This window comes from Anguilla anguilla, chromosome 1 (genome assembly GCF_013347855.1).
Source record: "Anguilla anguilla isolate fAngAng1 chromosome 1, fAngAng1.pri, whole genome shotgun sequence".
Taxonomy (NCBI): Eukaryota; Metazoa; Chordata; class Actinopteri; order Anguilliformes; family Anguillidae; genus Anguilla; species Anguilla anguilla.
This window is the reverse complement of record NC_049201.1, coordinates 40,861,928-40,874,205: the sequence shown is the minus strand read 5'-3', so window position 1 is coordinate 40,874,205 and position 12,278 is coordinate 40,861,928. Positions and strand designations below refer to the sequence as shown.

The 12,278-nt window shown below is 38.4% G+C and overlaps 1 protein-coding gene across 2 annotated transcripts in view; it reads right to left on the bottom strand.

Annotated features, from left to right (window-relative positions):
• Positions 1-2,079: 2,079 nt before the first annotated feature.
• The window catches only part of LOC118226487 (protein FAM83H-like), a 34,281-nt gene continuing 24,082 nt past the window's right edge, over positions 2,080-12,278 (bottom strand). For both annotated transcript variants that reach the window (XM_035416164.1, XM_035416172.1), the window contains 2 exons: positions 6,319-10,555; positions 2,080-5,543 (listed from right to left, as the gene is read on the bottom strand). In XM_035416164.1, coding sequence (XP_035272055.1) covers positions 5,532-5,543; positions 6,319-10,555 — 4,249 coding nt within the window. In that variant the 3' untranslated portion in view covers positions 2,080-5,531. The remainder of the gene's footprint in view (positions 5,544-6,318; positions 10,556-12,278) is intronic.

Sequence of the window (12,278 nt, the reverse complement as noted above, 5' to 3'; positions counted from 1 at the left end):
AGTGGGGGGTCCTTATCTCTTTTCAACTTCAAAAGAAGTGACGCTGGCATCTCTACTGAAAAGCCCTTAATCATTGTTTAATCATGTCTAGTAATAATGGTTACAAGTGGGAAATCTTGGGAGAGATTTAACCTCATTCATATAGTTACAGTCTTATAGCTATAAGTTCATCAAGCATGGCAGGCACACCAAGGAGATCAGCCTTGTCAGATAAAAGAATGTATGAACTACAGAAGCCTGGAACTTGATTAGCACAAATAATAGTGCTGCTGCCTGGTTCTGTGAATTCTGCATGCAAGTAATTCTGTTTATTGCCAAAGTAGATCTTGTCCCACTGTCCCAATGCATGAGTTTGTATAATGCAAAGCAATAAAGGATTTTGCTTTTCTCATGGTGACAATATTGAGCATACATATTTTCTTTAGTGTGGTAGGCATTCATAGAATGGTTCTTCATGCCAAATGTGGCCCGTTCTTGTGACACAATATTGTGACAAGTTAAGAAATAAGAATCCGCCAATTGATGAGGCTAATAGAAGTTTTAAGAGTAATAATAATCCAAAATGCAGTGTAGGGTGATTTACAGAAGTGTGCCTCTTATCAGACCCCCAAATGAAAAGTTTATTGTGCTGACAGGGAGTCACCAGGGTGTGATAAAGAGACAGTTCTCAAGTTGCAAAATATACTATTAGATCAGCATTATGTAAAACGTTGGTGCTCCATAAGAGCGTAATCATGTTTTATATTATTGGAATGCCGATGTCATGGGAAACAAGTTGGTGTTTCAGAAACAAAGGTTAACCCAGTGTGATATCCTTACGGAGTGCAAGCAGCATCACTGATGTACCATTTTGTCATGATTGTGTCTTTATCTGATGACTTGAATTTTTTCCTGGTATATAAGGAAAAAAGTGCAATGGTTTGGGGAGACTCATCAACACGTCTCCTATACATACACATTTTGCACCATTGTACACTGACATTAACATACTGTACAATAAACTGCATTCATTTTAAACATGGCATTCCTATTTGACACTTACCAATGCACACCAAGCATACCCATAGAACTCAGGATATCTTTACCCCATAGTCACTCGTCTATACAGTACACTACACAAGCCAGAGGCATGCCCACATCTACAAGATCGATAGTGATCCGTATAGAGCAATTTTTCTGACAGTAAAGTCGCTCTATACGATAAGTCTCCTGCTTCTATGCAGAACTGTTGAAGGAATTGGTCATTGCAGTAGCTTTGTAATGTCTGCAAAGTAACTGATTTGATTCAAATTTTTCAAATATTTTTGATAATGTGGGCCACTGTTTGATTACAACCTTGCACATTTGGAGTCTTCTTGATATAGCTGTATGTATATATGTATGTGTGTGTTTATATATATGATAGCTGTAATATTACACCATATTACATTGCTGATTCACTTCAAATGTGATCAAAGGCTCAAACACTCTGTAACTGTACCAATTTCATATGAATCACTCAAGTGATTTAGCCAGGAAAAGTAACAATAATTCAAAATACTAGTATCCCATACGGCACAGGTTTCAAACTCCAGTCCTGAAGGGCTGCAGTGTCTGCTGGTTTTCAGGGTGTTCTTGGCACAAGGGGCTCATTTCAGTCAGTTATTGGCTAAAGAACCCACACACACCTTGTTCCTAAGGCCTTAATTGGCAGCTGAAAGGAAACCACAGACACTGCAGCCCCCTGGGGATATAGTTTGATACCCCCGCCATAGGACTTACAACAGAACAGAAATTCAGTGAAATCTCTTTAAAAACAAAAAAACAAAACCGAATATTCATATTCACTTGAGTGATCAAGTTAGTATGAAAATATATTTGAATTTGATTTAGTACAGAATTACAATACTGTTTATTAAAAAAATAATAAAAATAAATAAAAAATGTACTTCCAAAAGTGCCATTCAGTGTCACCAAAAATAGTTTTGAAATTATTTTTTGGGTACAGCACAACCTCTGGAGGCATAACATCACTGTATAAACCATGAAGCATGCTGGAGGGGGAACCATGGTTTGGGGCAGCCAAAAGATTCACAAACATTTTCTTGCAACTGTATAATTTCTTTATCATATTGCAGTGTACAGAAACAGTTACATACAGTACAGTATATACTCTCACAAAAATCATGCCAGAGAAATTAAATGGTGCTTGAGTTGTTCTTTGGCCAATTACACAATATTACCTGCACATGTACAGTACAGGGTATTATAATGTAGGCCACCTGTGTTTAAAAAAAAAAAAAAAAAAACAGGAGGAGTACAATTCTGTCTGTATATGTGCATTTATGGAACAAAAAATAAAAAAATAAACGTTTTTTTTTTCAATTTCTACCTACAATAACACAAATAGATGAGTTTTACTTCATGAGTTTTTTATAATCTTAGACACGGCTTTCCTAAAACTAGCCTCCTTTGGCTTTAATTACAATTAAGCATCTTATTGGAAGTCCATCCATTCATATTGGGTCGGAGGGAGGTGGAGGGGGAAGTTAAATTGACTGAAATCGTATGTACCTAAAGTTTCTTAAAAGTTTCTTAATACCATTGGCTTGTAGTCTCAGTAAAACAGGCACTAAAGCTGCAAGAAATATGGCAAAGAAGGCATTAGGCTAACATAAAAAACTTAAGATAGATAAGGTTTCACTCAATTTAATTACCCCTGAACCTCCCACTTTGCAAAATGATTGGATACACTTCCAATAATTAATTGTAATTAAAGCCAAAGGATGCTATTTCGAGTAAAGTCTAAGATTACTTTTATGTAACTCATCTTTTTGTGTTATTGTAGGCAGGAATTGCTAAAAAACATGAACTTTGGTTTATTATTCAATAAATGTGCATATATTAACTGAATTCTCTCCATACAGTTAATTTTTAAAAAACTACAGGTGGTCTAATATTTTTTTTTGTTTTGTTTTGCCTGTACTGTATGTGCTTTTCCTTTTGGATAAAAATATGGGACACAAAATTTAAATGTCACCTTATTGACCCATATGTATAATATTGCTTTATTTAATTTGTGCTGTTCTTACGCAAATACAGTCACACAGTAATTAGTAGTCTTGCATTTTCAGTTAATTTGCTTTTTCTGGGATCTACCCTACAAAGCTGTTCATGTGCAAACAAAATAACAGATACATCAACATGGCTTGTACAAACAATAACAACTGGGAGATTAAGTGTAACCACGCATTCATTTTTATGATTAATAGAACCAAAGTGGTTACGTTCCCACTATCACCACACATTTTTAACAAATGTCCTGTGAGATAACATACATGAATTTGTGGTATCTTGAGCCTTCTCTTCTGAATATCTGACACATATTTTACAGGCAAAACACCCCCAAGAAAAGTTAATATCAATGACCACTCACATTTCATGAAAAGATAGTGTTTATCTAGCAAAATTCATGTACATTGCTACCATTGTCACAAATAAAATGTACTAAATAGACAGTGGCAGTATTCTGTTACACTCACATCTAAGACCAATTTACATTCAAAAAAATCTCTTTTTCTGTCTCTCAATCTGTCTCACTCTCTATCACACACAGACACATGCTGCAACACTTTTTCTAAACTACAAGGATTAAAATCGTAATTGGATCACAAATAACTGTTCTCTGATGCCAAATAACTTTTGCACTTTTACAGTAAATGTGACTCGTGCAATTATCAAATGGTGCAATTACAATCACCACCAAAAATTATCAAATATTATTATGTGTAAATTCTCCTTAACAGAAGTGTACAATTATTTTATTTAAAGTAATTTGTGCATCTAGAACTACATGGCTATTAATGGTTGTGTGCAATTTAAGTTGACAACATGATTAAGACTGATAGGTCTCCATTTTGATGACCCAGAAAGCTAAGTACTAAGTAGGTAGAGCGGAGAGCAAAATAATTTATGGTCCAGACAGGTGGTGCTCGGGGTTTGAACAATCCACCATTAGAAACCTGGTTTAGTGTCTTGTGTTTGTCAGTAATACCAAAAGTCCTTGATAGGGGCCAACCATGCAAGAGACACCACTACTGTAACAATATTATACATAACTTCATTATAGCAGAATAAAAATCATGATGCATTTGTTCTATAACCTTATGTTGTCTCTGCCCATATGAATGCTTTATCAGTAAAATACCATTCCAAATAAGAGCACACAAACAACAATGAATGATTGTTAATCATGATCATAATAATGATCAATCAAAGTTGTAAATCTTTACATAAATGGCACCTTTTGTGCGAGTTAACGTAAGTGTATTTTCTCGCAGTAGACCGCAAACTCCCAAATGTCCCTATACCAGCTACTGTAGAGGCAGCAGGTCATCAGAAACATATGTGAATGTCTAAAATATTCTTCACTGCACACCAAAACTGTCACAATAACTAAAAAACTTTTTTTTTTTTTTAACTACAGAAAGCGAACAATTCCCCTCGATTGGCTGGAGAATCCGCAAACCTTGCTCTCGAGGGCTTAATTGGCGCGCTGACTGAAAGGACTTTAGTCCTGGAGGGCCCTAGCATCTATAGGTATTCGCTTTAGTTTGACACGCCTAGTCTTTAGTCTTTACTGTCTAGCTTCAATGAGACAACAGTGATAAACTTTATGTACATAGGTGAAAAGATGCATGCCACAACCATGAAAAACCAGATTTCAATTGTTGTTTTCAGTGCTCCATAGTAGAGTGAATGTTTTAAATCCTTATAATTCCTTTCAAATGTTTGGACATTTTCACTAAAATACTGCCCTCGATTTGTGAAGAAATAAATGTGCCTATGATGAGAAAAATATTTGTAGGACTAAAATAAAGTTAAAAGCACACACAAGGACAAGGCTGTAGGGTGTACCATTTACATAAAAATGATCAATATTGCTATGATCCTAATACTGTTATATATATATATATATATCACTGTATAACAGTATAAACTAAATTCTGCATAGATTTAAAAGAAGAAAAAAAACACAGAACAATCTAACTGCAATGAGTAAAGACTTTCAGTTTGATGCTAACGGAATTATGGACAATCAACTATAATATTGACAGATTAATATATGCTAGCATACACTCTGCACACATAGCTAATGCTGGCATAGGCTTGAAAGGCCCATACTGGCTAAACCTGCATTGTGATTTCCCCTCTGTGGCGATATGAACCTAAAAAATGCAAGCAGCAGGACAGACATGCAGCAGTGAGGATGTAAACAGTATGTCTTAAACAGTGTTCAATGAAGCTAGAGTGCCAGAGTGTAATCCATAAAGTGAACAATATGCAGACACATCAGGCACACATTTGACTTATTTACCTAATATTGTAAGAGCTCTGTTAAGCTATTGTACAGCAGACAAAGATGTTTTAAGGTCCAAGGCTGTAGCTGCGTCATGGTGTTGGACCTTTCTTCCGACTTTGAAACATCACTGAGTAGGTCAAGGGTGTGGTTCCTCTTCCTAATGACCTCCTCCCCTGTTTGTGATCTGTGGTCATGATCCCATCTGTGACACAGCCAAGTGACAGGTAAAGGCATGTTGTACACAGCAGAGTTACAGGGAAATACATTTAATTATATGAAAGCTATGGCATGCTTTCCTCTTTTCTAACTTTTTTCATTCATTTCATTGTTTTTGTAAGCAGACGTTAATGTAGACTATTCTGGTATTCTTTAGTTAAATCAGAAAAGGCAAATAAACTGTCACACGATTTGTTGTTATTACTTGAAGTTACATTTTCATCCTTAATACTTCCATTCTTAACCGTGTTGTGAATTTAGTAAAAGGACCAAGATCCTTCTGCTGTCATTATTTGGCAGACTCAATGAAAGGACCAATCATGTTGTACCAGATGTCAGTCCAGAATGATAAAAACATGCTAATTTGTCCAACAACACACACAGTCCGTAAAGATTCCAGCCCTCAGGTGTTCTATAGACAGATGTTCTGCACGTGACGAAACATGCTAGCAACAAGGCTTCATGACAATACTAAGGCTGTTGACTCATTAGGCAGCAGTGACATTACAGAAATGCTAGTAGAGGTATTACAGGAAGCAGTAAATTGCCTGTATTTAAACTGCATTTTGTCTTTTTCATCATTTCCACTATTTTCCTTCATCCTATCACCCAGAATATGGGAATCTGTGAAATAAATAAAAATGACTGGATTTTATTTCACTCAATTAAGTCTCAATATTATTAATACTCAAAATTTTACTTATTAAGCCCAGTTTAGGCATGCATTTTCCCACAGTTCTTTCCACCAATCAATCAAATACCTCAAAGCGACTGTAGATTTTCTTTTCTTTGCGCATTTTCTCCATCTTCTTCAAAAGGTTTTCCCTCTCTTGTGGGTCAACCGGAGTATGCCGAAACTTGGTTCCACCCTGTTGGGGTTTAGAAGGTCTGCCTTCTATATCCGCGCTTCTTTCGTCCTTACCCATTTTGGCATCGTCAGTGCTCCCTTCATCTTTCTTAGCCAGATCAACCCTGTTTTGGCTGTTGGCTGAGATCTGCTCTAAGATAACCTTGGTGTCATCTCTAAGGTTGCAGCTATAAATCACACTGTTGGTGGATGTTTGGTAAAGAGATTGGCTGGCTTTGTTAGTAGCTGATGATTGTGGCCTATGGTCAGCTTTCTCTTCTTTGCTCTTGGTTACCACCAATTCTGTGGCTTGCTTTGCTTCGGTGTGGCTTTGTGATTCCAAGCAAGGTGCCTTCTCGCATGCTTCTGGAAGAGGACATACAGTCTCAGAAACTGTCTTATCTTCTGCTACCACTTCTGCCAATTTCTCATTGCCTAGTGTTCCTATGACACCCCTAGGGTTCTGGGTGTGCATCTCCATAGCTTTGACATCCTGCTTGACCTCTGAATTACTGCCTGTTAAACTGAGGTTTGAGTTAGAGTCAGGTTTGTTTTTCAGTGGCTTTCCTGGATCAGTTAGAGCCATGCTAGTGGTACTATGTCCACTGGCTATTTTAATATCATGCTTCTCTGTGTCAGTAGCATCTCTGTGTATGTTCTTGTCCTCTGGCATGTGTGAAATGGGGTCCACTGGTGTGACGGAGGTCAGTGGCTTGTCAATGAGAGTTTCTATTTGACTCTGTGTGGCTTCCTGAGAGGCAGGTTCTTTCTCAATTACTGAGATGTCTGTCATTTTCATATTAGTGTCTGTTAGATTTAGAGTGATATCTTCTGTTTTCAGGCTACTGTCAGTTATATTCTCTGAGAGATCTAGGGCTCTGGCCACAGACAACTTAGAAGTCTCTGAAGCCATTTCTGCAAGTTTAGATTCTTCTTTTGGTAGATAATCCTTTGGCGATTTCTCACTTGTTGATTCTTTTGATTTTTGGTCTGTGGCTTCATGTGACACTGTACCATTGTCACTGCTCAAATTAAATGGTTTGTTTTGCAGTGACTTTCTTGGATCGGTTAAGGTTTTGCTGGTGGCACTTTGTCCACTAGCATTTTTAATCTCATGCTTCTCTGCGTCAGAGGCATTTTGGTGTATTTTCATGGCACAAGAAATGTTCAGGCTTTGAGAATCTTCAGGTGGTTTTGAAATGTCTTTTTCAAACAACTTTGGTGACCTATTAGTAGCCACTGGGACATCAGCAGGCGGTTGGGAGTTCTTATATTGAAGATCAGGTCTTGCTGGATGTATGACTGCTGAAATTTGGTTTTCCAACTGTGGCGCTACTGAGATCTCTGGCTTTTTTGAAATGGGTTCTGCTGATGTGGTGGAGATGGATGGTTCGTTAATAAGAGTTTTTGTTGGATTTTGTGTGGCTTCCTGAACTGCTGGTTCTTTCCTCATTGCTGAGATGTCTGTCATTTTATTAGTGTCAGCTAGATTTTCTGATATGCTTGGCATTTTGAGGGTAGTGCCAGTTACATTCTCTGGGAGATCTGGGCCTCCAATAGCAGATTCCTTAGACAACTTTGCAGCTTTTCTTTCGGCAGCTAATTGTTTAAAATACAAGAATCTCATCTCTGGATCATCCATATTTATAAATGATGGTGTGACTGGTAAAAGTTCTGTTGGAGCTGTAATGATTTTTGGTTTTCCCTTAGGTGAAAGCTTAAGCTGTTCCAGTTCTGCAAGCTTTGATTTGTCCTTTGGTAGAGGATCCTTAGGTGATTGCTCACTGGATTCCTCAGTTGATTCTTCAGATTTTTGGTTTGTGGCTTCATGTACCGCTGTCACATTGCGACTGCTCGAATTAAATGTATTGCTTTGCAGGGACTTGTTGGTGGCAATGTGACTGCTGATCTTTTCAATCTCATGCTTCTCTGTGTGAGTTTCTGTTGGATCCTGTGTGGTCTCCTGAGCTGCAGGTACTTTCCCAATCACTGAGCTGTCTTTCATTTTCATATTAGTGTTAGCTAGACTTTGTGATATGTCTGGCGTTTTGAGGCTAGTGTCAGTTACATTCTCTGGGAGATCTGGGCCTGCAACAGCAGATTCCTTAGACAACTTTGCAGCTTTTCTTTCGGCAGCTAATCGTTTAAAATATAAGAACCTCATCTCTGGATCGTCCATATTTATAAATGATGGTATGATTGGTAAAGGTTCTGTTGCAGCTGTGATGATAGGTTTTTCGGCTTGTGGAAGCTTACATTGTGCCATTTCTGCCAGCTTTTCCTTTGGTAGAGGATTGTCTGGTGCTTTCACACTGGACTCTTCAGTTGATTCTTCTGATTTTTGGTTGGTGGCTTCATGTACCGCTGTCCTATTGTCACTGCTCCAGTTAAGTGGTTTGGTTTGCATTGACTTCACTGGATCGGTTAGCCCCATGCTGGATGCATCATGTCTACTGGCCTTTTCAATCTCATGCTTATCTGTGTTTGTGCCACATTTGTACAGCTCCTTGTCACAAGCCATGTTTTGGTCATCTTTAGGTTCTGCTATTTCTGCAAGCTTAGGTTCCTTATTAGGATCCTTTATTACGTTCTCACTTGATAATTCTTCTTTCAACATTTGGTTTTTGTTTTCATTTACAGCTGTCTTTCTGTGACTGCTCCAGTCAAACTGTTTTCTTGTTGCAGACAGATTTTTGTCCAAAATCTGAGCAACAACAGAGGATTTTTTAAAGTGGTCATTCTCCTCTTCAATACGGTTTTCCTTACACTCAAGCCCAGAGGCAGTTATCATCGTTGAACTATTTTGTTCCAAGTTGCATGAGCTGAAGATCAGCGAAGACCTTAATCGAGAGCTTCTTTGAAGCAGAGGGTTGACTCTGCTGCGGAATGACTCTTGCTTGGTGATACTGATCTCTCTGGGCTCCCTTACTTCCATCTCCCCTGCTTTGTCATCTTTTGTGGCAGTGGATGACTCAGAAGCCTCTGGCATCACTTTGGAGTCTGTTGCCATGGCAGCGTGTTTTCCAGATGGATGCTTTTGTTCCTCAGGCTGGTTTGACCAGCTATATTGTTGTATCAGTTCTTGTTTGCTTGTGCTAATCCTTGGGAACTCTTCAGTATTAAACTTGACAACTGATGGTTCTGGAGTACACAACTTTGCCTCTGAAAATCTGGGTAGCTCATCAAAGGCATCTGGCCCCAGTGGTTCTGTCAGGGCTTCTTCATCATCTTCCAAGGTAGAGAGGAATGAGTTTATCCTCCATTTCCGCAACCCCTGCTTTGTACCAGGATCTTGTGGCTGCCGATTATGGGAGGCCTCGGTCATTACAGCACTCAAGTCAGGTTGATGCAGGGGAGTGGGGGAAGCCTGGCAGATATATGGCTGGCTCATACTCTGTGGATTATTGTCATGATTTGCCGAGTCATGAATAATGTCCTTGGAGGGACTGGAACATAAGTAATCAGCTCTGTGGCTGTAGGCACCAGGTGGTTCCATCTCTAGTGGATATCCACTGTCAAAATATTGGTCTGTCCGATTATATCCTTGGCTCTTGATATTGTAATTTATACCATGCCCTGAGCCTGACCCAACTTCATGGTAGTAATGCTGCTCCTTGTAAAGATGTGTACTCTCTTCCAGGTTGTTCATTACTCGATGCCTTGATGACTGTTGAGAAGACCCATAGCTGTCATGGCTGCCCTCGGCATAGCTGTGCCTTTTGAGGGCCATCTCCATTTTCTTGGAGGTCATCATAGACCTGCCCTGTTCCATGAAAGACTGCTCCATTCTTAAATGCTTGGAGGGGTGTACATTGCTGTACATCTGCATTTGGGAAGCCTCTAGTGGGCTGCAGAAGGGTTCACCCCTTCTGAATGGGAGCATGTTATACTCTATATCCATTTTGTCACCAAAGGGCTGCCTCAAGTTTGAAGCATAGCAAGAGCTTTGCATAGGTAGATGGTCCCTGAATGACTGAGTCATATGGCTGCTGTAGCCACTTTCTCCTGGCAATGGAACTAGGGCACTTTCAGTGACAAGGGCCTGGGACTGGGCATACAGGATTCGGAACTCCTCATCATACGTAGTCACCAGCTCCCCAAGGAACAGGTGTGCAATGCAACGATGGATCTTCTCAAAAGACCACATGAAACTGCAGACACAAAGAAGGGGACAGGGAGAAGGTGAAAATTGTCAGACGTTTAAAAATGTCAATAGTCATGAAGAAAGGAAGCACATGATAAACAATTATACCCAACAAAAGAAAAGTTATGCATATTTTCCAAAATAGGACTGAGCGATGGTGACACCAATAGTGCCCCCACCTCTCTGGACCATAATGGGATCATCAAAATCATGGCTAGTTACTAGCTTGGAAACACTTACTCCAAAATGTTTTTAGTTCCTTGATACATGTAGCTGTCTAGGTAGCTAGTAAGCTTCCGAGTTAACTGGGTGAAAATAAATTAAATTATCTAGCTACTTACAAGGAAAAAGTAAGAAGGAAGAAGTAAGTGCAAGTACGAATACAACAAGCTTATAATTTTTGAAAACTGTCAGCCAACACAGGACAAGTCATTCTATCATTCTTAAAAGTACTGGCCTATTTTTCCAAATATATTTATGTTAGTACGCTATTATTGTTTGCATACTACCATTTAAGATAAGTTCAGTGTGAACGTTGTAACTTTTCAAGTTCTTCACAAATTGGCTTAACTTTTTCAGTTTTACTACTTCTCTGGAAAACATTCATTGTGAAGTGCTGTGACATAACCTGTTGGAAGGTTGGTTGTATATGCTATACAAAATAAAATATTTTTTTGACTGAACTGAAAAGATGAGAAAAATGACAAGATGACACATGACACCTATGCAAAACACAGATTTTAAGTGCCAATATTATCACATAAGTTGTCCATTTAACAAGCACCCCCTTCCTGCAGTCTCATCTGCAACTATACTCCCCAAGCATGACACACTGCACAATAGTGAATATCTGGTTGTCCATAAAAATATTCTTTCACCACCAAAAATGTTTCTTTCATCATAGCAACAAGCTAAAGCGAATAATTGAAATAAACCAATAGAAAGTGGGGGTAGGCATTTACATCAGCCACGCACCAAACCCAACCAAATTCTGAAAGTTCAGATGGAATTATTTTTAATTGCAACAAAAAAAAAAAAACTTGACAATGAAACCATGGTGTAAAATACTTTTGATGAAATATATTCCGGAAAAAAAGACCCAGGTTACAAAAAAATACTTTTAATGTCCGCTTAATACACTTGTACACTATTCACACACTATTGTTTTCAGATATCTGACATTTTGGGAAAGATAATATCAATAATAATAGTATTTTCCAAGAAATTACGAAAAATTGTTGACAACGTTTCGTTAGGTACAGTGCCTTTTACTTCTACCACAGAGTGAATGCGTAAGTGAATGCGATGATAAGAACATTTTCGGTTACGCTGACCTATAAAACGCTATTCCAAAAGCAAAATTAGACATGTTATACATCGTTAGAAAGCTAATGCTCTCACCTACTGAATAAAAGAATTGTCAATCAAGCCAGACTGTACTAAAAAGGGCGACAACGCCATAACCAACATGTGTGGTATTATGCACAGCTATTTTGGAAGGTACCCAGGCATCACAAATGCCTGTATATTTCACAAATGGATTGTCCAAGACAATATATGACCGCTCAGTCTCAAAAGGGACATCTCTATGCATAAAACCAATGGTAAGGTTGTATATTTATTTGATATTTAGTCCCAGATATTGACTGTAGAATGACATGGTATCAATTTTTTTAAACTTTGTCTCGTTTATTTCGTTATTCAGTGTGGCTTCTTCTTGTTGTTTCGCA